The sequence below is a fragment of the Phaethon aethereus genome (genome assembly GCF_964289735.1).
Source record: "Phaethon aethereus genome assembly, chromosome: 1".
Lineage (NCBI taxonomy): Eukaryota > Metazoa > Chordata > Aves > Phaethontiformes > Phaethontidae > Phaethon > Phaethon aethereus.
The window spans coordinates 153,688,275-153,714,720 of NC_138575.1; the positions used below are offsets into that span (position 1 = coordinate 153,688,275).

The following is a 26,446-nucleotide window of genomic DNA, read 5'->3' on the forward strand; positions in this document are numbered from 1 at the left end:
GGTATAAGGGGGCAGCAGCGGCGGCCGATGAACGAAGGTGCCGAGGAGCCCCGACCTTGCCAACAGCCTCTCCCGCCCCCTTCACCCTGCGCCGGTTACCGAGCGCCGGTGCGGCACCTTTAAGCGCGGAGTTAGACGGGATCTGTAGTCCGAGCGCCTCCTCGCGGCGCGTTATGGGAAACGTAACCGTGGATTCTCCACCTCCGCCCCCCCATTCCCGCCGCTCTCCGGCGTGATGCACGCCGGGAGATGTAGTCGCCGCTCCCTGCCGGCGGCGGCGCAGGGAGGGCCGCGGGCGCCAGCCTCGTCCCGGCGCTCCGCCTTTGCGCCTCGTCCCTCCAGCGCGGCCGGCGATAGGCGGTGGGGGCGGGAGGGTGCGCGCCTGCGCGGGGGGCGGCGCCGGGCGGTGAAGTTGGTCAAAGCGCCGGTGATAAAATGGTAGGTTCTTGGCGCGGAGGGGAGGGAGGCAAAGAAATTTGGCGGGGGGGGGGGGGAAAGGAGGTGTGCGTGAACCCCCAGCCACCCACGCCAGCGAGCCGAGTGTCGTCTCCACGCACACACACGCGACCTGCGGTTTCCCGCCGCTCCCTTCCCTCAGCACCGGCTCCCGCTCCCCTGCCCGGAGGGGGGGACGGCGCCGGGCGGGGGGCCGGGGGCGAGCGGGCCGTGGTGGGGGACACACACGACAGACGCTGCGGAGTCGCCCTCCCGCCTCCGCCGGGGCCCGGAGCGGGGAAGGAAGGTCACCGGGGGCGGGCGGCGCCGCGGGTATTTCGAGCGCCGGCAGCCGGCGCGGCGCGTACCTTTCCCTTTTTTGGGCTTCGGGCTGGCGGGGCAGGTTGCCGGAGCCCCATGTCTCTCGCTCCCGCCGCTCCCGGCACCGGCCAGGCCCCGGCCGCCAGGCTCCCCCCCACCCCCCGCCCCGGGCGGCGGCAGGTGCAGCGGGAAAGGTGCGGTGCGGCGCCCGTTCCCCTCCCGGGGCGGCGGGGGGGCTCACACGGCGCCGCCGCGGCCTGCGCCTCGGCCGACTTCGAGCCTCTCCTTGAGGTTTGCAGTACCGGTGTAATTAGAGTTCTGAGAGGGCTCCCGCAGCCTGCCCCCAGCCTGCGCCGGTGCGAAGCGCGCCTCCTTCTTGGGGTTCCGTTAGGGAGAAGGCACGTGAGAAGCCAGACACCCCCCCCGGCCCAGTATGGAGCGTATAGGTACATAGGTACCGCTGTCTGCCTCGCAGGGCGTTAAAGGCAAGGGCACAGTAGAAACTATACTACGTGGCAGAGTACTGGATAGTCGAATGTGTTCCTTATCTCTCGTTTCTTCAAATAACTCAGTGCTTCCTTTGGAACCTAGAGAATATCCCCACAACGCCTGGCGTAAGCAGACTTGTGAGAGGTTTCAGGGACCTCTGTTCTGAACAGATCGTCACTAAGTTTGTTGCTGAAAAGAAGTTTATGTAGCTGAAGATGTTAGTGCAGAGTGACTCTCGTAGTAAGCCCTTAATGAAAATTGGGAGGGAGGTTACGCAGAGTTTGCCGTCAAAGGCTGATTGAATATTTTTTTACTAAAATATGCTGCAGTTATTTTTGCAGCTATTTTCCCATGTTTCTTCTTGTATAAAAATGAATTTTACGTGTTTCTTCCTGTATAAAAATAAACTTTACATGTTTCTTCTTATATAAAAATTGAAAAATCTTGTAGGAAAGACCGAAGTCCTTATCTTGTTTACATGATGTGTTTCTTGTCTCAGGACCATCTGTAGTCAAGATATCACCATCCATATGTGTGCAAGAGATAACAAGTAAATTGCAAGATGGTCCTATGTTTACTGCTTACTGAATCAGGATTTGGGTTTTCCCTCTGATATTTTGAGAGACCAGTAAATTTTCTGTTATACCTGATGATTTAAGCAGTGAGTGAGTAAAATTTAGACAAATTTCTTAGCTGAAGTGTTGTCCCAAAACATGTGTTAAGTATGGTTTAACAAACTTGGAAAGTATCAGAATAAAAGCCAGAGTTTGATTTAAGATATCTCCTCCTTCTTCCAATTTCACACAAGGAATAATGTTCAACTATGTCAGTAGCAAGTTTGCTCCCTATAAAATCCCTGTTCCCACCTCTTGGGTTTTCTAGAAGCTAGGGATGTTGTGTAGATATGGTTGCTGCAATTACCTGCCATTAAGAGAAACATCTTACTGATTCCTGCATACCACTACAGTAGGCAGTTTTGTTGTTTAACGTACTAATAGTATAAATATCTTTTTCAAAGTTGATGAAGTTTTAGATCATGTATACAGCTATTTCATAGTCTTGTTGTAACATTCAGCAAATCTCTGACACACCTGTTTTATCTATTTTCTTTTTGTCTTATGTATTCTGTTTGCAATGGTTTCTAACACAAAGAAAGGTGATAAATGCTTCTGCTTTTTTCAGCTGATCACTTAAAATGATTAAACTTTGCATTGTTCATTGTTGCTAGGAAAATGCTAGGAAAACTGGTGAGTTTTTCTCCATGTCTGAAGGACTTATATAGAATCTGAGAATCTACAATTTCTTATTTGTATAACCACTAGGCATATTTTTCAGAAGATAACCATATTGTTATATGATGAAACTTGTATTTACTGCTGTAACAGAACAGAAAAACTTATGCATATGTGAGCAATAAAGCAGAAATACAAATTTATTACTGCCAGAATATGTGCTGTCATTTTAATTTTCAGAAGAAAATGATGTCTTTTTTAACTGCAGAAGAACAAGGCTTTGTCTTCCAGTAATTCTGAAGTGAAAGTTGTCATCAACAAGAAAACTAAAGCCTTTTAAAGATAGGCGTTAGTAGTAGAATGCTGAAACAAACTTCTGGATTAGCTTCATTGGCTTTCCTGCTTCTTTTGCATCCCAAAGCATAAGCTTAAATCGTCACAGAAGGACAAGGTCCGCCAGTTTATGGCATTTACCCAGGCTGGTGAAAGGACTGCTATATACTGCTTAATGCAGAATGAATGGAAACTAGAAGTGGCAACAGACAACTACTTCCAGAATCCAGACTTGTACTACAAAGAATCCATGAAAAATTCCGTAGACAGGAAGAAATTAGAACAATTGTATAATCGATACAAAGGTAAGGTTTTTTGTTGTTGTTGTGGGTTTTGCTTTTTTTTTCCCCTAATTTTTTTGTTTGGGTGGTATTTCTGCTTTTCCCTCTGCCATTCTTAAGGACTTATAGGGAAAGATTGCTAGCTTCTCACTGTGTTTGCGGTAGTGAGATAAGAATGAAAAAGGTTTTAAATGCTCTTAATGTTCAGTACACAACATCTGTAGATGTTCCTGTAGAGTTTAGAGTAAATTCACAGTAGGAAATTAAACCTGTCATGAGGAAATAGTGTCAGCTGCATATGGTGGAGAGTCATGCTTATTATGCAACTTACTTGATTTATTGCCAGTGGCTGCTATTAAGTATATGTAGAATGTACTTTGTGTGGCAAAATAATACATATTCTTATACTAATATTTGGGGGACATAATTTTGTTCAAAGATAGTAGTGTTTCTATACATTAAAATAAAAAATGTTTCAGGTAACATTAAAGCTAGGAGTCAACAGTCAAATATGCAAACTCAAAAACTGGTCATGGAAACTCCACCCTTGTTTTACTCTTTGTGCTGGCATATTGGAGCAAAAGGGATGTGCCTGTTCAGAGAGGCTTGGAGGCAAAACCACCGGGAAATGCATTAAAGGCAGAGTTGTTGCTTTTCCATTCATTGTTATTTTACAGCATTGTTAAAAAGAACAGAAGAAGTAAAAGGAAAAGATAGTCATGTAAATAAAAGAATGTACGTGATCCAGGTAACAGTGCTGTCTGAAATGTGGCCATCTGACATGAATGTGTGCATTGTTCATTACATGTTCAAGCAGAGCGGGCTGGAACCATTACCAGCCCCTGCTGAGATCCATACATCTTGTGTTTTAAAAGATGAACTCTTAACAATTACTGAACTATGATTTTATGTACTTTTCTATTTGCAGTATATGGCATGCTTTGTATACACTTTATCCTGTTCTTATGATATTGTTTCCACTCTTTTTTGTTACTCTTTACGTCATGTGTCCTATTTTAAGTATAGACATTCTTCAATATTTCATTATTATGCGGTAATGAATTTTGTAGGGACAAAGAATCAGCAACACTGTAGCATTGTTGGTGGTTGGACTTGATCTTAAAGGTCTTTTCCAACCTTAATGATTCTGTGATTTCCTTTGTGAAAAAAAAATCTTAACTAGAGAATCACTTTTTTATTTGTTTTATATGTATATGTAACATATATACATAGATAAATGTTTTGCTTGCTCCTTGCATGTCAGTCTTAGAGAATGCTGGGTCAAAAATTCATAAATGCTACTAAGAAATTATTATTGATAATTTTCTATCAGTGGCAAACTGCACCACTTGGCTTTTGTGAAAAAGCCTAGTAAGTTTTATGTCCGTGTTTTGGTTAGCAGCACACCTTTGCAGTTCTAGCGCTTTAACACTTAAGTAAAGTTGTAAACTTGAACAAAACCTTCACAGGATTTGAGAGAAAACAATAAAAGTTTTGGTTAAGCACCTTTCCTTTTTTCATATGTAGCTTAAACCTGAGTCCTTGGCCTTGCAACAAGGAATTCCTTTGTCCTACAGGGCCTATAGAATATTACATACATTGCACTGTATTTGAAATCTGAGAGGTCTTTCATTTTCTGTGCTGTCTTTGTGTTAGTTTTCTTACCTGTTTATCCAGCAGCTCTGTCAAAACAATAATTTCATTTTTGTTCCTGGTTACCTGGATGATATGAAACATGAGGCTAAAACAGTCCTTGTTGAAGTCTATCAGCATTTTCCCACTGATTTCAACGCTAGTGCACTTTTTGCCTTTGGTTCTTCAGTTAGTCCCCAAATATAAAAGAAATGCATTTTACGTGTCTTAGAACTAGATGTGGCATATAGTGGAATAGATACGTTTACTTGTTATTCCTGCTCAAAGGTGCCTGATTTATACCGTGGGTGCAATTCTTTCTTTAATGGGTATAAATCTTTTGTTTGCTACATTAACTTCCTCTCTGCATTGTAGCATTTCTTCCCCTTTACTACTGGCTGGAAAAGTGGAAGAGATGTTAGCTTAACACCTAAAAAAATCCCCAACCAAAACACCAAAAAAAACCCCCCAAAAAACCCAAACAGAAGAAATTTTTCTTTAGACTTGATTTTTTTATCAACTAATTGGATAAGGACTTAAAAAATAGCATGGTTTAAAATCTTACCAGTATAAGGAATTAGTCTTAAATTTACTTCAGGGATTCTTTTCTATATAGCCCAACTTACAATACTGAAATGTCTTCCTGTCAAAAGCTGGGAAAGACACTTTTGTAGTGTTCAAACTGTCAAACTTTGAAAACTACAGGTGGTTTGGGGGTGGAGGCAGGGTTTGCTGGTTTTTTTCCCCCCTCTCCAATTATTTAAGTTTACATGCAGGGGGTTTTGTTTGTTTGTTCAGGGTTTTGAGGGCGTTTTGGTGGTGGGTTTGGGTTTTTTTGTTTGGTGGTTTTTGTTTGGTTGGTTTTTTTTGAGAAAGAATTTTGTTACAGAGTGTGGTTCTGACATTGAACAAGGTAGTAAACTTAGTACTACTGAAACATAGTATTTCCCAAATTGTATTGCTTAGCTTAGGACCCTGTTACACTAAGGTATTGCTTGAGCAATGTTTTGGTAATTTCCCTGACTTATAATTAAAAAACAAAAGTGTTTGAGTTAATTGTGGCCTTTAAACAGTTATAGCGGATTATCATATATCTCTATCAGGAGGAAAATCTGTGGGTTCACTTGGTAGGTGTGGTTTTTTTGGTTTTGGTTTTTTGGGTTTTATTTTGAAGCTTAATATATGCTAACCAGTAAATATATTGTACATTTTGATTTGTTTATGAGCCTTACGGTTTTTAGATGTAGTCAAGCATCTCCTCAGTTAATTCAGATCTTTCAGACAAAACTATTTCATTAACGTTAGCGGATGAATTCAGGAAAAAAGTTGCAAACCAATTCCTAGGGAAGTTTACAGAATATTTAATCTATTTACAGATGCTCTTCAAGGTGCTTCTAAAGGTAACTGGATTTTAAGTGAAGACATTTATGAAGCTTATGAAAAAACAAAGACCTGTGTTATACAGTATATAAAAGCTGTGCAAGTGATTGTTTGTAAATAATTACAGTTGTCCTCTTTGTATTTCTAACTGCAGACCCACAAGATGAAAATAAAATTGGCATTGATGGGATTCAACAGTTCTGTGATGATTTAAGCCTGGACCCTGCCAGTATCAGTGTTCTGGTTGTAGCATGGAAGTTCAGGGCAGCTACTCAGTGTGAATTCAGTAAAAAGGAATTTGTTGATGGCATGACGGAGTTGGGGTAAGTATCCATTTCTGCATAGTTCATAATGTAAGGCCTGAGCTCATTTCTGTTTAAAACATTTTTAATTGAATTAAGTATGAAGCATCAAAAAGCTGGTAAGGCTGGTGCCAAGCTTAACAGTTGCCTGTAGTGTCCTGTCTTCCTTAAATTGGTGCATTACTGCAAAGCTTTAACAATGATTGCAGTAAGGGTGAAGCAGAATAATTCCTACCTGTACAGCGAGAAGACAGACAGATATGCTGATCTTTTCATGTAATTCATATAAACATATGCATGGTAGTGTTAAGGTTTTGAGTTGGATTGTGTGCTGTTAAAAGCTGTAAGTCACTGGAGATGTACAAAGGAAAAAAAAGTTCAGTCAGTGTTGAAGCAGAAAAGAAATAGGAAAGCAGAAAAGAACCTTCGATTCTTTCCCTTTACCTTATCACCACCAAATGCAACTTTTTTTCATTTCACCAGTTTTACGAACCATAGTTGTCTCTTACTGCCTTGTGTACTAGGTACTTCATTTGTACAGAGTATCTATAAGAAGTTGAAATAAAAATAAGGTTGTTTACTCTGACTGTGATGTAACTGATAATTTTTTTTTTCTTCCTGGATTATGGAGCTGTTCTGGATAATAGACTTTTGTGGTTAAATCCCATTGCCTCTGTTTAGCAATAAAGTCAAGCATTTATCACCATAAAATAATAATTTGTGTATAGCTTTTCCTTGGAAGATATGCAGTATTTCTAATATATAGAGGTGTCAAAATGATTTTTTTTTTAAATGGATTGCATTAGACAGGTGGAGAATTAGTTTATTACTTGTGCTTTTTTTTTTTTTTGTAGCTAAATAATTTCATTAGATCTTAGAATGGTGCCTTATCAATACCTTTACAACAAACCAGCTTCTAGCAAATGTGATGCTTGTTTCTTGAGCAGAGGTCCTAGCAATCTGTTGTTACTGACCTCATCAATTATTGTCTTCTTTCTAAACTTTCCTTTTTAGGTAAGGGTATTCAGAAACTGTGATGAAATAACTTTTTATATCATCTGAAGTCCACTGCTTTATTTTGTCCCTTTGGGTAGAGACTGTAAGAATAATTACAATTTTCCAGCCATGGAGAGCAGTCAAGTGCTCATGCTGTTACATTAAAAGCTGTCAGTAGTATTTGATATACTGATTAAAAAGGTTTTGCTAAGCAACCTGTGGCTTCTGGCTTGGATTTTGGTTTGTAACTTCATTGTCATGTTACTCCTATGTCCTCATGACTGTCTCTGATACAGTTCCACAGAGGTCTGAGATTTTTATCTCCTTCTGCTCAACACACACTATAGTGTTCTTGGGAGCATAATCGTATCATACCTGCTTGCCACTGGTATGCTGCTTATTGAGAATTTGGAATGATTTTGTTACATACTGGAGGTGCAGTGTCTGTGGGTTTTGGCATTGAACATATGTGAAGACTTGAACGAAAAGAAATCCCCTGAGTCTTAGTTCATATAGCACCTTTAGGGTACGCATGGAAAAGTATGATATTTGTCCCTGTTGTTAACTAGATTAAGTCCCCATGAAACTGAAGTTCTCAGTTGAAGACTGTTGGCAGAATTCTTTATATTTTCTCCACCAGGTACTGCTGGAGGCCAGAAAGATACTTATTTTTATCTGTACCATGCAAGACAGTTAAAACTGCATTTGTATTTTATGGATTTTGCTGCAGTTATCCATCCTTTAATAAAATTATTCTTGAGTCTTAAATACAAACATTTAGCTACTGAGAACTTTCAAACGCAAGATGATGATAGCTGCTTCTTTGAAACCGATTTCCTTCTCTTTGAGTTTCTAGGTACAATTCAAAATACTGGTAATAGCCTATAAACCTGGAATATTGATTTGATTCTTTGGTGTGGGGGAAACCCTTTTAAAATTGCATCTTGTCAGCTCAGGTGCTTTCACTGATAATGCTCCAGTCTTGTGTTATTAAGGGATGTGTTTCTGTTTGAATCTCAGTAACTTGATTCTATCTTGGCTTACCTGTGCCAGGCTGTTAAACGGTTTGTCAGCTTTCAAGCTTGTCTTTTTCCCAGGTTTTATCCACAAGTGTTCCATAGTGGGGAGAGAATGACTGCAAGTAATAGTTGATTTTGTTGAAAAGTCCTCTAATGTTAAGGTTGACTGTAAACATAGTATGCAGCTTTTCATTTCGGTAGAGCAGGGAATAAGTAATATCTATCTAGATTAAAGCAAAAACCCACAGCTGTAAAAGGTGAAAATATAGCAGGTTTTAGTGAGGTTTATATGTTCTTTAAGAACAGAATGACATCTATTGTTTGAGCTCATAAACTCATGAAGAGACTGAGAAGAAAAGTTAAACCACTGATTCCTGTTTGGATTGTGTAACTTAATGGATGCCTATATATAATGTGCCACTTAAAATTGTTTACTAAACACATATGAGTGTGTATATTTTTAGAAATGCTATCCAGAAAGATACTTTGTTTTTATCTTAACTGCTGTTTTATTTTGCTCTGAAACTAAACCTTAAAAAATATTAAAAAGTGTAGAAAAAAAGGTAAAAGAAATCTTAAATATTTACAAATAATATAACCTCTTTTGAACAGGTGTGACACCACAGAAAAATTAAAAGCTCTATTGCCAAGACTGGAACAAGAACTAAAGGATCCAGCAAAGTTCAAAGATTTTTATCAGTTTACCTTTAACTTTGCTAAAAACCCTGGACAAAAAGGTCTAGGTAAGTAAAAAAAAAAAAAAAAAATCGAGAAAATATCTACAGACAGTGAAGTCAATTCCAAATGCTTCCAATAATACAGTTTTGTCATTGATGATTATACAGTAAATTCATTATTGATTTCTTTCACTGATGTCCTCTTTCCCATCTTTTTTCAATTAATCTCTTCTTTAATGTCCCCGTGGTACAGATAATTTAATGAGGTTTTCTGCTCATATTGACATTCTTTCTTCTCTTGTAAAAGGAAGTTCCTGCAGTTCTTAGAGACCTGTCATTTTATTTATTTTTTCTTTTAAAAGACTGAGCTAGTGAGCTCCTTGTGTTTTCCATTTTATTCAGAACAGAACTGAAATAAGATGTCCGTATCAGCTTAAAAAGAGGGAGAAAACTCTGGGCAAAAGTTACTGTTCTTCTAAGAATTTTTAGTTTTAGTTCACTGTTTTTAGTAAAGTTTAGAAAAATAATATTATGGGGTTGGTTCAAAGCTAGTGAATAAAAATAGGCATACAGTTTATAAAGTATTAAATTATTATTCTCTATAAAGTTTGAGATTTGTCCCTATCTATGCCTTGTATTGCTGGAGTAAAATAGATATGTTATTTAAATTCCAATGCTTTATTCTCTTCAAATCAAAAATATCTATAGTTTGTGAAGAATGAAAAAAATTGTAAGAAGAAATCTGATACCCTTTCAAATTTATGTCCACTTTCAAAAGACATTGTGTAAGAAGGGATTTAACTCTTTTGTGTGTAGAACAGCACTGTACCATTATCATTGTTCTCTTTGTGCAGTGGGTTTTTTTAGCCTAGCCACTTTAACTCTGTGTCTGTGTTGCTTGACAAGCATGTTAATAAGTACTCTTTCTCAAAAATTGTTGGATGAGAAGTGAGATGGAGGAGCAGAATATTGATTTAGACCTTCTCAACCAGAGGCGTCTTTTCCACACTCTTTCTTGGGAATTACTTGGAATAATCTCTCTTGTCTTTCCCAATGTCTTTTTTTCTCTTCTTTTTAAACTTTTATCCAGTTTCCATTCTTTATTTTTTGCAGCAATTTCTTTTTTCATTATATGGGTCACACTTTTATGGGTCACATGCCACCTTTCCAGACACAAAAATGGAATAGTCTTGTAGTGATTCTGTGAGGCTGGTTGGAATTCAGGTCCCTTAGCTAGTTGTTCCTTTTTTGTCTCTCTTCATTAAAAAGTCTAGTACTTTCAGATTGCGGAAAAGGTAAGTCAGATCCAGCTGAGGTTGGAATTTATGGGATACCTAAAGAAATATTGCAAATGGCTTCCTGTTTTAATTGGCTCAGTTGCAACATGGAACTCACGTACTTGGGAAATGTCTCAAAAGCTTTTCACCTAAGCCTGTACAAAGAGAGGAGGAGGGAAGGCAACCCAGCCCAGATTATGGAACTGAATGTTCTGTTTATTTGATGTGAGGAGGAAAAAGGAAACGTACTTGTTTTCCATAACTTCTGTTTATTTGGTACGGAGGCCTTTTTATTTGTAAGTCTGTCTTGTCTGTTGTATAAGACTGATACTTTTTGGCAATAGAACACCCGAGTGCCTTCTTGCACTAAGAGTTGAAGTATTAGCAGGAGAAAGAAAGAAGTGCAAAAATTAAAGTTAAGCTTAAAATAGACTGTAGAAAGAGTTGATTGGAACTGTTGCTGATTTCAGTTTCCAGGAATTTTAATAATTCTGGTAATACCTACTGTTTCTTACCTTCAAGTAGTGCTTAGTTTTTACATGGCATTATTTTGATGATGGTTTTTGTCAGATTTTTTCTGGTTTTGCTAAGATGATTCTAGATATTAAATAAATATAGGCAGATGCCACTGCTCTTATTTCAGTGGAGATAGACCATATTTCTGTCTGATGTGAACTTGGATCACTATAGGTCGAGTAGAAAAAGGGTGCTAAACAAGCGTATTGACTAATACTACATTTTTGGGTGATCAAGGCCAATGATAACTTATCAAAATAAAAATTAACACAGTATGGGTTTGGAGTTGGAATATTTTCAGGGAATGCCATTATATTCAGTGTAGCAGAGAGATGGAGGAAAAAAAATAAGTATACAGGTTGCTGTTTATATCGTACTGCTTCCTGCTCCAGTTATTCTGAGAGTTATGTTTGTTCTCTTTCAGCAAAAAAATTTCAGTCCGTTATCTTACAGGAGTGTCTGTATGAGCTGAGAGTTCTTGTTGCTTTAGCTACTTTTAATCTAGGCTTAGGTGCTTTTTTATTTTACGTCCTCTTCTCTGTATACACTATGTATTTACTCCTAGAACGAGAAACTGTCCGTCTTCCCTCCCTCTCTCCACAGCTAATGTACAGGTGTTTGTTATTTGTGTCCCAATGACTGTGTGCCCTATTGTCAAGGAGATGCGGGGAATTTATCGCATCCACATACAATGTCTGTTTCTCTCTTACTAAGTTTAGAGCCTGGGCTCAAGATGCTTTCATGAATTCAGTCCAGATAGCTAAACAGAACGTACAATTAGGTTTGTTATCAAATGAGGTGGTATAAACCTCTGCCTAGGTCATCTTAAGGTGTTGACCTCCCCTTCCTCCCCACACGCGCATTAGATGGCATGCAGTGCTACCTAAGCATGGGATGCTGCAAAGCTACTGCCCTCGCTGCTTGCTTTCTGGTGACATGCTGCCATGTGAGCTTGCCTATTCATTTCCATACATTCACATTTGAATTATGACTTCGAAGATAAGAGGTCAGTAAGTTTATGGAAAGTAGGGATGAAAGTGAATGGTTTTAATTAATGAAGTGGAAATAATCAAAGGAATTATTTCCTGACTTTCAATTACAGAGTATTTTAATGTGATTTTTCTGGGGCAGGCAGTATCCAGTGCTTCCTCTTATTACACTTAGAGCTTAAATCACCAGGTCTGGTGATAGCTGTTGCACTCGCCGTTTAGGGGAGTGATCTGTAGGCTGAAAGAATATTGCTTGATTCTCAGATATACACATGACCTATGAATACACCTGTTTGAAAACTAAGAAAATTTGACATAGTGCCAGCGACAAATGGGAAATTCTTATTCTTAGCAGATTGTTAATAAAAACTTTTTATAAAAGAAGACATAATTAAAATGGTCCTTCTGTTGGATCCTTCAGGCTAAGTGCTAATGCTTTTTTTTTTTAACAGAAATAACATGTGACACTAGATCTCACCAGAAAAATGTCTATGATAGACAAAGAAGACTCATTTATGCAATTATTTTTCATGTTTATTTTATCTTAACATATTGAAACTATAAGAAATTACTGAAATACCTCTAAGATATCCAAACACTGATGCTTTTGTTATGAGTCATGTTCATTGCTCTATCAGTATTTTAATATGTCTCTAATTACTTTTTTAAAAATATATATATTTCTGCTGTTTCAAGAAGTCGTAAGCAGCAGTTACTACTTTATTTTCTGCCACATGTCCCCTGAAGAACATCAGGAAATACAGCGATTCATGGATTCCTTCTTAATACGCCAGGTGGTCTTTCAATTTATCAGCTAAATTGAAATGGTTATATACCAGAGAAATGCTTATATAGGGTATTCCCTTATGCCAGACAGGATCAACGTCTACCAAAACTGTTCCTCACAGGTGTTTGTCTAACCAAGTGTTCAGCGGTATGCTAGCAACATATACTAACTTGCCTTTTCAGTTTCTGTAGTTACCAGCAAGATTGGAGATCTCATTTGCAGTGGTCCTCTGGCTGAAAAGTTTGGGATCTGTTGCCTTCACATAATACAACCTTAAATTTCCGATGGCATGTCTCATACATCTATGTCCGTGCTTGCTCAAACCTATTGTTAGATTTTTTTTTTTTCTTTTTCTCACATATAACTTAAATATATGTTCCTGAATTCTTCAGTTAGATACTTAACTGTGTAAAATACATGTTTCCTTAGAGGTAGTAACAACTTTTACATATTTGGCAACTATGTATGTGTCTTCCCTTAGTCTCTAGATTGAGTAAAACCTTGATAAATTTTATCTTCCAGTTCTCTGATACTGGAATTGTGTCTTCCAACTCTCTTTTCCTTTGCAATCCAATTGATCTAACTTTCTCTTGTCCTGTAGTGCCCAAACAAGCTAGATATCTTCCAGGCGCCTTAGGTATTTTGCTCCTTGTTTTACATCCCATTATTAAATTTGCTTATATTTGTAACACTGATACTGTCTGCAGTTTGTGATCTATTATATTATTTGGTTTCCGCAGAACTGCAATGCACCCAGTTGATTCTGATCTATTTCTGCCGTCAGTTATTCCCACTAGCTATATCACTTTGCACTTCTCTTTAATGAAATCTTTTTTATTTACCTCCAAGTGGTTTTCCAATTTGTCCAAGTAGGTTTGAATTCTACTCATGACCTCTACCATGCTACAGTTTCTTCAGGCTTTGTATAAGTTGCAGATTTAATAGAAGTTTTCTTTGTTGTATCGTCTGAGTTACTTAAGTGTTGGACAGTGTTAGATTCAGGACTGACCCCCATGGATGTTTACCAGAGGACCACTGAGGTTCTTCTAGAACCTCCTTTGACCTCTATGAAGTCTCAAAGGTGGCAGGTAGCAGTTTGAGGTTGCTTCAGCATACTGAGATGAGTTTCACCATGTGTAGCTTCACTTTGGGCACCACTGTTTTCAGACTGAATTTCTAGAAGTTGTTTCTGAGATTACTGTCAGGTGGAGCATATCTTGAAAAAAATCTCTGTATATCCCAAACATTTCTCCCTTGGGAGATATCGGCAGAACACATCACATCTTTTATTACACCAGCTGCCATTTGTAAGGGAAGGAGTGGGAAGGCACAGAAGCCCTTCTTAGAAGCTTTTTTGGTGATAGAAGAATTTTAGTGATACTCTACACCGTTGTCTTCACGATGCGGTGGATTTTGCTCCAGGAAAGCGGTCCGGGGGGTGTTTCCGTGCAGTGTTGTGTTTTAGCTATTTTTAGAACAGCCTGTCTTCCATTGCTTTTTAATTTCTTGTTCTTCTACTGTTCCCCTCAAAACCAATGCAATAAATTCTGCTTTTATGTAATGGTTGGGAAGAATCCTCTCCAATAAATTCAGTTACATCTATTCTGTCATGCCCCCAAAATAGGCCAGAGTTCAGTACACTGATACTCATTCCTAGAAATACGACTACCTGTTATAGGAGTCTCTTTTCCACAGTTCATGTAATGATACCAGGGAATTTTTATTTCTCTTTATATCTGCAGGACCTCTGTGTCTATAGTCTCATCCAACTGAAACGTTTCCATTTACTTTTATTAGCTTAATATTGTCAAGTAGTATCATTCAGTCTGGACACATGCTGTTTAAAGAAGTAGAAGTAGTACCAATCCCCGATAGGTGATAGTTTGTGTAAGTAGTGAGATGCAGGAGGCAAAAGGATATGGCATAAAATCCACTATGATTTCCTTTAAGCAGAAAATGGTGTTCTCATTAATGTTACTCAGGACCCAACTGTCAAGTGTCTTTCAAATATATCTGAATAGATTTGATTATTATCTGAGAAAAAGATGGACGCTTATAACTGTTAAGACTGTTGCTGTCTAACTGGTGGACAGAATTCAGGGAAAAAAGATAACAAGGCTTCCATACAGCAGTGTCGCCTCAATGGCTGCATATTGGACCTGGCAGGCATAATATTTAGACATATTAAACTTCATCTGAGTGATGTATGTATTTTGAGATAATGGTGCAGTTTATTAAGGTCCGGTTTGCCTAGAGACTTTTGCAAAGAATTATTATGCATAACTGTGATTCTGACTGTTTAATCTGTTCTCTCATGTTCTTGCTGCTATATTTAGTGTAATAATTTTTTAAGTTTTGCATGGTGTTTATCTGGAGAGTTTTATCTCACCTTCTACTCCCAAGTTTTACCTTTTTCTACTGCAGTCTGAGTGAAATTTTGCATCCTAGGTCTTGGTTGATAAGTGTACTGAAGAACAGGATTATAGATCTTATGTCATGTGTATACAGAGCAGTTCAGATTTTTAAGGACACTGTTCAAGCCTGAAATAAGGCCTTAGTTCCATTTTTCTTCTTTTTTTTTTTTTTTTTTTTTTTTTGTGAACCTGGTATTTATTGTGAATCTCTTAATGAATCTCCCTTTGAGCCCTAACAAGACGTGTTCAGGACATTCCTCATGCTCAGGAGTTTACTACAGTTTGTTTCAGCACGGTGGAGGAACTTAATGCATTCTTTCATGGTCTTCGACTTTCTACATGGAAACAAAAAGCAGATTTGGTCCTTCATCACTCCTTTGTGGTCCCTTCGCCTGCTTGCTGGCTCAAAAGGTTGTGCTTCCTTCTCTCTGCCAGTTTCCTGGGATCAAGCAAGAGATGATACATGAGGAAGGCATTCAGACTTGAATCAAGTATTACCTCAAGACCAGAAGAATGACTATCTTTGTATCCGGTATGTGGACTTCAAGGAGGTTACATCTTCTGTGAGCAGATGAGTATAATGTGCTCTTTTTAATTGAAGCAACATCAACTTTGGCTTTCATCATAGTAGTGGCAAGTTTCCTTGAAGAGACACTTAGACATTAGGGAAGGATATCTTTTCTTTTTCTTTTTTTTTTTTTTTTCCCTAGCTCATTATCAAGGTTTCCTCAATTTTCAATGAAGAATCAGATTGATCCATTTGTAGGATGTTTGTAGGAGTGAGTGGATGGAAGAAGTTGAGGGAGTTCAATAAATGAATTTCACGTTCACTTTGGAAGAGGTCTGTGAATGCTGTATTTCAGGTATTTCAATGGCCTTGGTCTGTGCCTATGGTCCTTCCTTTATTTTTGTTTACATTTTTCTTTCTGTAAATGCCAGCAATTTAAGAGAAGCTTGGTATAGAACAGGGTGCTCTGATCAAAAAGGCCAACAGTAGCAGGAAAGGTGTTCTAGTAATGCCTCATTGATTCATTTACTCATGTTTGGCTCTTATTTGGGAAATGTATATCCAGTCAACTTTAAGTCATCTGTTGTAGTTTATCTAAATTGTACATAGAGAGAATTACGGAGGCGGAAGGATTTTGAAACTGGCTACAATCAGGTTCATTAGGGTGCACTTAAATTGATGTTTAGATAGCTATCTTCTTCTAAGCCTAGCTCACATTCAGAATCAGTTTATCTGCTTTTGTGCAGTTGATGCTCAAGATAATAAACATGAAAGGTTCTACGTGGAATCAGCCTGCTTCAGCGTGGCAGATACTGAAATAGAGTTAATAAGCACAGTCAGACCCTGCCTGATTCCTTCAGAGCTCTTCTGAAATCCACGTACTGTGCTTCACCACTCTTCCCTGTCCACCACAGGGACTTAACTCTGACGCTATGCACTAAATGTCCCCTTAACGTACAGCACTGGGAAGCTCTTTGCTTATGGCTTTGCAGGGTTGAATGGATCCAACTCAACTGGATCCTGAGTTTAGCCACTTACAGTATTTGTATCATACTCTTTCTTTGTTTTTCTCCTTCTCTCTTCCTTCTGTGGGGGATCTCCTACTTGCAGATAAGGGCTATTTTGCTCTTTTGGCTATTTGGTGAAGGTTTTTTAGGTTGAATCCTGATGGTATTTTCTTGTTATTTTGCTATGTGGATTTTATTTGTTTGTAGAAGAAGAAAACATTCTGATTAGGAAAGAAACTAATTCTTGTGTCCATGTTCTTAGTAATTTGGAGGCCAAAGAAGACTCTTAAAATCATTCAGAGATGAGGAAACAAGGTATCAAGTAACTCGCTGAATCTTGCAAGTATTCATTTGATGTTTGTTGGTCAGGTAGTGTGATAGTCCAGTTGTTGAGGTAGATTGACACCAGTTTTCACTGTTCCCACATCTGCACCAGTTTCGGCACAGTGTCCAGGAATTCTGTTGAAACAAAATAATTTTGTGCAATGTAGTTTTTGTTTTAGCTTTACGGATGTATGATACTTGCCTGTGATCACAGATAACAAGAGGAAAGAGATCAAAGAATATCAACCAAATGATACTTTAGGGCAAATTATGTGACTATAAAGAAAACACCTGAAGTTCAGTCTCTTACAGAGGCTAAATATGTTTTTACGAGGCAATTGAATGATAAAATAAATTTCTGTGTCTTGCAGCTGTTCAGGTTAATTTTTGTATGCAGTGCTGGGAACAGGAGAGTTTGGCTACTCTTGTTTTCAAAACTGTAAGTTTTGGTTAAAGCATTGGGGTGAGAAAACCTCAAACAAAGGGACTCTTGGCTCTGAAATTTTCACATCCACAACTGTTTTGGTGGTGTTTGTTTCTTTTGTGGTTTGTTTGTGTTGTTTTGTCTTCTCCCCCATCCTTATTAACTGGTCTAATAAAAGTAACTTTTTCCTTCTACAAGCTTTGTTTACTTTCTTTACTAATTTGTGGGTTTGTGTCTGTAGATGGACTGCGTAAGGCTGATGCATCCCATTATTGGGGGGGGCGGGGGGGGGGAAGAAGATGCCCATGTAGTTTGAGAGAGTACTCTGAATAAAACTAATTGGTGAGCATTGATGCATATAACAAGCTGCCCCAAGTGTCTCAGAGAGATGACATACAAAGTAGCAAAACTTTACAATATTGATAAGAAGATTAAACATCAATCATGGAAGAAAAAGTCAATACTGGGACAATCAGTTAATCTCAGAAGATGAAACTAAAATAAATTATTTGTTTCCAAGCTTTAAAACTTGATAGACTCTACCATGGTAATGTACAGATCCTAGGTAATAGGCTAACAGGGATTATGAGGGCGGCAGTGGCTAATAGTGAAGCATTCTTATAAATGACTAAAAGATTTTATAATGTCACTAGGAGGCCAATGCAGTGCCTTTAGCCTTTTTTTCTTTAAAGTTATAGCAGTCATTTAGGTGAATTAGTTTTAATATTCTGAGAGCTTCAAATATGATTGCATGAACAGCTCTGTTGGTAGGGCAGTCTGACAGAGCTGGAAAGCAGTATTTATTTGGCAGAGGATGACGAGTGCTGGAGTCCCAGAGTGCTGTTTTGGCACAGCAGGTCTAAATGAAATTAATTTCATGTTCCTCATAAATCCTACTCTCCAGCCAATTCCTTGCTATCAGTTGATTTATCTTTCTGTTTTCTTACTTCCTTGATTACTTATGTGCAATGACTTCATTGCCCTTGTCCAAAATAATAGCAAAGGGATGAGGAACTTAATTTGATTTTTTTTTTAACTCATGCTTTTTAATGTAATACTGATTTTTTTTTTTTTAAACAAGATAAGCATTTGATCAAATCTTGAAAGTAGACACAGGCTGTCTAACTGATAATGTATTTCTCCTGCATTAATTGTGCTAATTTGTTATCACTTCAATCTTTCTGTTCAATCAGGGTAGAAGAGGCTGAGGTTTTTTTTAAAATATTAGAATGAGGCTTTTGTGTTTCAGAATAGATCATACTGCATGCAAAATGCTTTACTTCTGATTGTGAAAAGTTGATTGTTTAAATAATTCAAAACAGCAAAGAAATTTTAAAACATACTAAAACGTGTTTACTATAATAAACATTATTTAGCAAAATAATGTTTAAAATAAAACATTATTTTACTAACCTTTTTCTCCTTCTTGAACATTATATATATATTTTTTTTAGTAATTTTAGTTTTAATAATTTTGTAACGGTAATTGGTATCACTTTTAGGTGACTCCATTCTTAGGGTTTTACTACAGAAAGCTTTATAGAATCTGTGTGTAGGCACAACTAGACTAGATATTCTGAAAGCTGAATATCTAGATATTGAAGCTTTGTTTCAGTGTATGCAAAAAACTTTGGACTATAAAGCCATTATACTGAAGGGGCTGCATGACACAACGCTGGCTAGATATTGACACTGAAAATATCCTGGGGTGAAGGAAAAGTTGAACTGTTGTGTAATGTCCAATTTATGATGTAGTATTTTTATGAGGTTCTTTAAACGTTAACCATTTAGCAGTTTTAAGTTTTGGATATGAACATGGATGTTTGCAATGAAGTCTCTTCTAAACTGGTCCTTCCTTAGGCATTAGTTTCCAGAGATTCATGCATCTGTCTTTTCCTTTCCCTCTATAGACTAACGATGCAAGTTTTGTAATGTGGGAAGCATATTTTTATAATTGTAGTTTGACTTTATTTTGTTTGTAATGATACCTTTGTATCTATGCAGCATTGGAATAGGTATTCCTAAAACTGCCTAAGAAATCCATGCCTTGCACAACCATCTTCCTGCCGGGATGCAGAACTCCCATGGCATGAAGATAATTTTTTTCCCCCCATAGCTTTTAGTGCTGCGCTGGTTGTAGCAGATACACAAACTCCACAGCATTACTGTTGATTGATACTACTGTCAGCATCCTGACATAGAACTGGAACTCTGTGTGACTAGGTCTTCCCTTTAAAGCAGAGAAATCCTCTTTTCTGTGCTCCAGTGCTAATTTTTTCAAACTAGGTAGGGAATTGTCTTTGAACAAAAGTGTAGCCATATCCCCTGAGAATGGGGACCTGAAGGCCAATTTTCTCAAATACTTTAAGATTGCGTAAACTGGCACTACTACCAAAAGTGATAGTCGCATCTAGTCCTTTTGTTCAAATATCTCTTGTGTTAGTTTGTGTAGTTTGCAGTGAAACAGATGAGGAAGATTTTAAAAAAGTAATCTTTTTCCCTTGAGCTAATTTTAACCAAGACCAGGACTTCCCTCCATGTGCTTAGTAGGGAGAGCAGCTGCAGCGTGGACCAGTTTCAGGTACTACGGAGTGGCATCCAGAGCAGGATATGCTTTTGTTGTACACTATAGTAAATAATGCCTTTGTGCAGGAGAATCGATTTGCACACACATGTAATGTTATCCCTCAAGTATCAACTTAATTAAGATAGTATTTCATGTGCGTTGTGTTAAATACAATTTTGCAATAATCAAGTTCACCTCAACAATACTAAATTTGACACACACCCAAATAAACCGAGAAAGTGTGGCCCATTCTTTCCCTTTTAACTTTTTTGTGGCACCTTTAACCATCTTTGTTTCCTTGCCTGTACTTTCTTCCTTTTTCCAAGGAATATTTCATCAGAAGTATAAAAACTCTTCTGCTATTAAAGTGTTTTTCCTTCCAAGAGCATTTTGCTTAATGTTGTCACGTGATAGATTTGCACAATTGGCTTGGACAGGTTGGGTCTCCATAATGAAGCCTGAGTGAATGGGATCAAAGCCAGTCACTTCACAGTGACGTTTAGAAACCCTTAAGATTATTCAAGTTTCTCCCTTCACATTTCTTCTGCTTTTCATTTGGGGTAACAGATGTAAGTAATTAATCTGCCTATCTAAGCAGCAAGTAAATGCTATTAACTATTCTCTTCTACTTATTTTCTGCGAAAAGTGAGCATGGTGGCAAAGACAGGAAGGACTGGAAGAAGTTTCTTAGGACGTAAAGCAAGTTCTGTACTGAAAAGCGCTCTGATCATAGTAGAACAAACACCGGCAGCCCTGTCTCTGTATAGCGAGGTATAGGCGTACTGCATTTCTCTGCATCTGAACTCCTGCACTTCGCCTGGGCCCCAGCCCGCTGTGACACAGGCTCTAGGGAACTGGCTATGTTAAAACCTGGAACATCTCTTTCAGACCTGAAATTTGATTTCAGGTGGCAGAGTGTCCTTTGGCTTGTGTTGTGACATGTACAATTTCAGATACCATGCTCCTTTTTTGTAGGTGGAGCTCAAGCTTCCATCTAATATGCTATGACAATACTTTCTATTAAGTTTCGTATTTTCTTTATACTTAGTTTACACGGAAAGCACAAACTGAAATCTTTTTGTGGTTTAAGAAAGGCTGCTTTATTTTGTGGTTGCATAGCAGTATGCCTGTATTTAGTGCTCTTAGATATTGTGAGTTGCTGGGAATGAAAATAGGCCTTCAAGAAAACATCCTTTCTACCCTCATGCTGCATCTAATATTGCTCCTACTTTTCTACTTGAATGTGCTGCATCCTCCTGTTGGCCTGAGCTGAACTCTGCTCTCAGATCACTAGTCATGGTGCAGAATAAGGTCTGCTTTCTTGGACTAATAATTGCAGTACTGGATGTAGCTGTTTATATTGAATAATTCCAGAAGAAATTAATTATTGCTGTAAGGGGTGCTGTAGAATTGTCATGCCCCAGACAAATCTTTTTTTTATCTCCTCGTGTCCTTAAATTCCCTTTAAAGTCAAGTGTGTCTAAAATGCTATAAATTAACAGGAATTGGCCGCTGCAGACTTAAATGTTTGGGTTTCTATCAATATTTGCTGTATTTGTATGGGTTTTTTTATTTGTAGACAGAGTTATTGATAACTATTGCTCTGTTTCTGTAGATTGAAAGTGGCTTTAATCCGGCGCTGCTGGATGGTGGCAAAAAGATTTTAGTCTTTATGACTGCGATGTTCAATATGCAGTTAATACTATTACTGCTTGTCTTCTGCCTTTTGGGTCAGTGAGAGTAGAAAAAAGTTCCTTATAATTTTTGTAATGATTTTAAAAGAATGTTATTCATTTGTATCATAATATACTGAATGTAGCATTAATTATTTAACCATAAGAATTTTATTGCATGTAATGTGCTGTTAAAATTTATGTGTTGCTTTGTCTCTTGCAGATCTAGAAATGGCAATTGCATATTGGAATCTAGTCTTGTCAGGAAGGTTTAAATTTCTAGATCTTTGGAATAAATTTTTGTTGGTAAGTATGTAACAGTATTCATTCCTTCCTATCTTCATCCACAGTAGTCTGGCTTGTAGGCTGTGTGCTTACAATAAAGAAAAAGACAGGATGTCTGAATCCTTGCTTTGAATTGTTTCCTTTTTGAAAACTGATATAAAATAGTGTTAAATCAAGCCAAATTAAATCTTCTCTATATAATCTTATAATTGAGAAGAATGCAAGAAGGTGTAGCAATGCAGTAGACCATTTTGCTTGCTTGCTTGATCCTGTATCCTCCTACTTAGGAAAGCTTCTGCATGAAATGAAGCCATGATTGTAGACTGAACCCGTGTTGTCTTTACTGTCAAGACAGCTGTGATTATTGTCAACCATGTATTTTACCATACTCTGCCTTTTGTGGTATTAATGCCTAAATTCAGTCTTTTTAAAATGTCAGTTCTGTTATGACTGACTTAACCTGAGAGACTTTTCTTTTTAAGTGAAAGTTCTTGTCTGAGTAATTATTTTGACTCATTTTTTAGATAATAGTTGTGAACTGATCTTGACAGCCTTTTATTACCAGTGCAATTCTGTGGGCAGTGGAGTAAAGATGCATAATTTAAACTTGCAAAATATTCTTATTAAAGATCTCACTCATTCATCCATGTTTCCACATTTGCATTTCTATGTACTTGCAAAAAAATACTTTACATAATGTTACATAATGTATAATTTATCTTGATTTTTTTTTCAATTTATCTTTTTATCTGTAGTTTAGGAGAATTAAGAAGTCTTTCTGCATTTTGATGCATAATCACCAATGCTTAATAAGGAAAGTGTATACTTTTTGCAGTATTTTCTGAAGTTTTTTCTAAATTTTTGGACAATATATTTATTTTATTCACTGAATAATGTACCAGTTTCATCCAGAGAACTTGTGAAAACATTTCACATTTTAACTGCCAATGTACTTAACACGTCCAAATTCAGATCTACAGATGTAACTGAAGAAAAGTCCTAACATTTTTTTTCCCACTTGGATATGTAATCAAGTTTGTTACAACAGACAGTTCTGCAGATCCCTACTTCAAGCAATAATCTAGACGATGCAGTATAAAGTGTCTTACTTTGCTACAAATATATAACCTGAATGTTTACTTTAGAAGAAATGTTTAGAGTAAAAAAATCAAACTCAGAAAGAAGCAAGTTAGGACTCTTTAGGATGGCGGGGTGGAGGGGGAGGTTCTCATTTGTTTTAAGGAACCCTTTCCAGAAGGTATGTTTGCTTGTCATATTTTTTGCAGTCAGGATATGACATTTGGCTTGAGTGAGAGGACATGTTTGCTGTTGTGTTGGACATCAACCTCATTTTGATCAAACTCCAGTTTTTTGAGATGCCATTTGTTCTTCTCAATACTTTAGAGTATTACTGCTTAAAAAAATCCACCAAAAAAAAAAAAGCCACTCACAAACCACCCCACAACACAAAACCAAAACTACAAACACAGAAAAACCCCAACCCTTCACTGAGCAAGTCTTTTCATGCAGTTGCAACTTTTTACTGCAAACCAGAACTAGGTGTTGAAATTTAATTCTCTATTAATAACGTGCTGTCTTCAGATAGTACAGCAGCATGAAGAGAGGAAGGGAGATGTGAATGGTCTGACTTGATCCCACCGCTCACAACTGCTTAGTAATTGTGTTTCCACGCACACATACTCTTCTTCAGAGTGCTAACTTTAAAAGCTGAGAGAACTGAGGAGTTTTTTTAGAGTGCTGCTCAAACTGGCCAGGGTGGCAACTAGTACTTGTGAACGGGGTGATCCAGAAAGAGTATATTTGAAATCAGACAAGGAGGTGGTAGTGGAGAATGGGACAGACTGGGGAAAAGGAGACTGGGCAGAAGTGGAGCAAATGCAGGTAGTTGCATTATGGTGAAGGAGAAAATAGCTGAAGGGAGGCTGAGATGATGGATCCGGAAGGCAGTCTGGGAGTGAGTCGGAAGAGTGTAGGTGCAACTATAACCAAGTTGAAAGAGAGACTGGGTAAGCATGAGTAAAAAAGGGTAAGGAAAAAGGGCTCAAGTTGAAATGGCAGAACGCTAACCCATGGCTGCACAGTTACAGAACCTGGAGTAGATGCCATTAAGTAGTGCATTTGGTTTATTCTTTTCCATAACAAGTTAGGTACACACACCCTAAAAGCGGAACGGAAGAAATAAAACAGCTGTCAAAGACTTCTTACACTTTTTTGCCGCCTTTAGTTGCAAATTATTTTGTAGCTTACTTTGGAAGCTCTGAACTTTATTTAAAAAAAAACAAAAAAAGAGGAAGAAATACTTGTAAAACATGTATTTCTGTATATGTCAATATAAAATACTACTGTGGAATTTGAAAGTAGTTTGGATTGAACAGTACCATTTTTCCTCCTTTATAGGAACATCATAAAAGATCAATTCCAAAAGACACTTGGAATCTTTTGTTAGACTTTGGAAATATGATTGCAGATGATATGTCCAACTATGATGAAGAAGGTAAGCAGTACTTGAATATCTTCAAAAATTGGTACAGCAGAATTAAAATATTGCTATAAACAAACAACAGAACATACTCTTACCTTCTGTCTTTATTTGTTTACTGTTAGATGTTTAGCTGCAAATATAATGTCATACTTGTTGCCAAAATATAATAATAAGATTAACTAGTTTGCTGTAATGGGTAAATAGAAGTAAAGATACTGTCAGACCATGATATAGCACATGCTATTTCAACCTGTTATGCTACAAGAGTCTCAGTGAAACTATTCTTTGTACAAAAGTGCTGCTAAAAGCAAGCGAATACATCATTTCACTACTTGCAAGAATGTCTACATGGGCATATTTTTTTTGCTAACCTAAAAGCAATTTACACTCTGTTACTAATCCTGCAAATCCTGTTTTGGAATGACTGTACAGAAATATTTCCTAAGTTATGAATGGCTTTAACAAGAATGCCATGGGTTTGCTATCAACTAATGTTTACAAACTTTATAGTGTGGATTTTTATGCTTTAAATAAGTTTTGTTTGTACTAAAAACTCTTGCTGCAGGAAGAGATTGAAATGTTAATTTATTAGTTACTTTTTTCAGGTGTTTATCATGTCATGCACGCTAAAGCTAGACTCAGCCAGAAATGTCAAAGTGAGCTTCTGAGCCTTTGTTTTCAGAGACTACACCAATTTATTGCTGATAACGATACATTAATTTCTGAATTGCTTGACTTCTCTTTAGGAGCGTGGCCTGTTCTTATAGATGATTTTGTGGAATATGCACGACCAGTTGTCACGGGAGGAAAACGTAAAACTTCCTAACCCCAGACTTGTCTATATGGACTAAATGTGCACTCTGAACTGCATTAGGTAATGAAGATTTGTTGACTGATAACTGTGCACATTGTTGCTGGTTTCAGTGGTCGTGATGAGATTCAGCAGAGAAAACTGAAGTTCTTCCTTTCTGCCTAAAGAAAATGATGGCTGACATGTGGACACTTCAAGAACAAACTCAGAAGAGTTTCTCAGAGACAAACAGTCCAGGCTGTTTGTAGGCTATTGGCTTCAATTGTTGTACTGGTTGTATCATATAGGATGTAGATTTTGCATGATTTTATACTTTGGAGAAGTTTACCTAGAGGACATTTTATTAAAGTTTTGACAGCACAGCATGCCATTCAGTTCATGATCCAAAGTGAACACCAGCAGTTACATAAATAAAACTGTATTATATTGTACTTATATTAAAAGCAGTATTTGTGGTACATAAATTAAATCCCTAAATAAAACTTATGCAGTATCTTGTATTTTTATAAAAGTTAGTTCCATGGATCTGTCCTAGTATAGGATTGTCACAAAATGAAAAGAACACTTATGCTTGTTGCCAAAATTTTAAAATTGTATTTTTAAGCCCTAGATGTATAGATTGATTACGTCCAGCTTTCTGTTTTCTCCCAGTGAGATTAATTTCCTCATTATTATCCTTGAAGTGCTTGGACATGTAACAGTAGCATTGCTGAGGAAGGGCTGCTGCTCTATGCTGTGTTGCAACTCCAGCTTTCTTTATTAACCATGTTAAAGTAGACGTTAAACAACCAAAGATGCTTTTATAATTCATGTTTGATTATGATAATTCAGTTAGTCTTCAATTATGTGTTTATTTTAAATAATGACCTGGTGGAATATAACTTTTAGTTTTATTTGTAGCCTGAAACATACCATAAATTCTAGTTAAATGCAATATAGTTATAATGCAAATTCTGGCACTTCCACAGAAAATAAATGTGAATAAGCCCAAAGACTTAACTATTTGGCTTCCACTTTGGACGAGTAGTTAGGGGTAAGGAGACTTTATATTAATGATGCTAAGCATTCATGCCTCTGGATGTATTGTGCATTCAATTTTATTCATTTAAGGGGAAAAAAAGAGTAAATTAATGCAGTATCATTGATCTCAAGGCTAGTGGAGTTGGACCAGTTTTCACCAAATCGGAATTTGTTCAGTCATTTGTTTCTTCCCTTTCACCACCCATCGATTATGTAGTCAACAGAGAGGTCAGTCTTTCTCAACA

At 37.6% G+C, this 26,446-nt stretch overlaps 1 protein-coding gene across 1 annotated transcript; it reads left to right on the forward strand.

The window, feature by feature from the left end:
• Window positions 1-235: 235 nt before the first annotated feature.
• DCUN1D2 (defective in cullin neddylation 1 domain containing 2) lies at window positions 236-25,648 on the forward strand (the record flags this gene model as incomplete). Its single annotated transcript, XM_082014459.1, has 8 exons — window positions 236-438; window positions 599-950; window positions 2,899-3,115; window positions 6,258-6,426; window positions 9,033-9,163; window positions 21,806-21,888; window positions 24,286-24,382; window positions 25,117-25,648. The coding sequence occupies 8 exons, from the start codon at window positions 236-238 to the stop codon at window positions 25,194-25,196; spliced, it is 1,332 nt and encodes a 443-aa protein (XP_081870585.1). The 3' UTR covers window positions 25,197-25,648.
• Window positions 25,649-26,446: the final 798 nt, after the last annotated feature.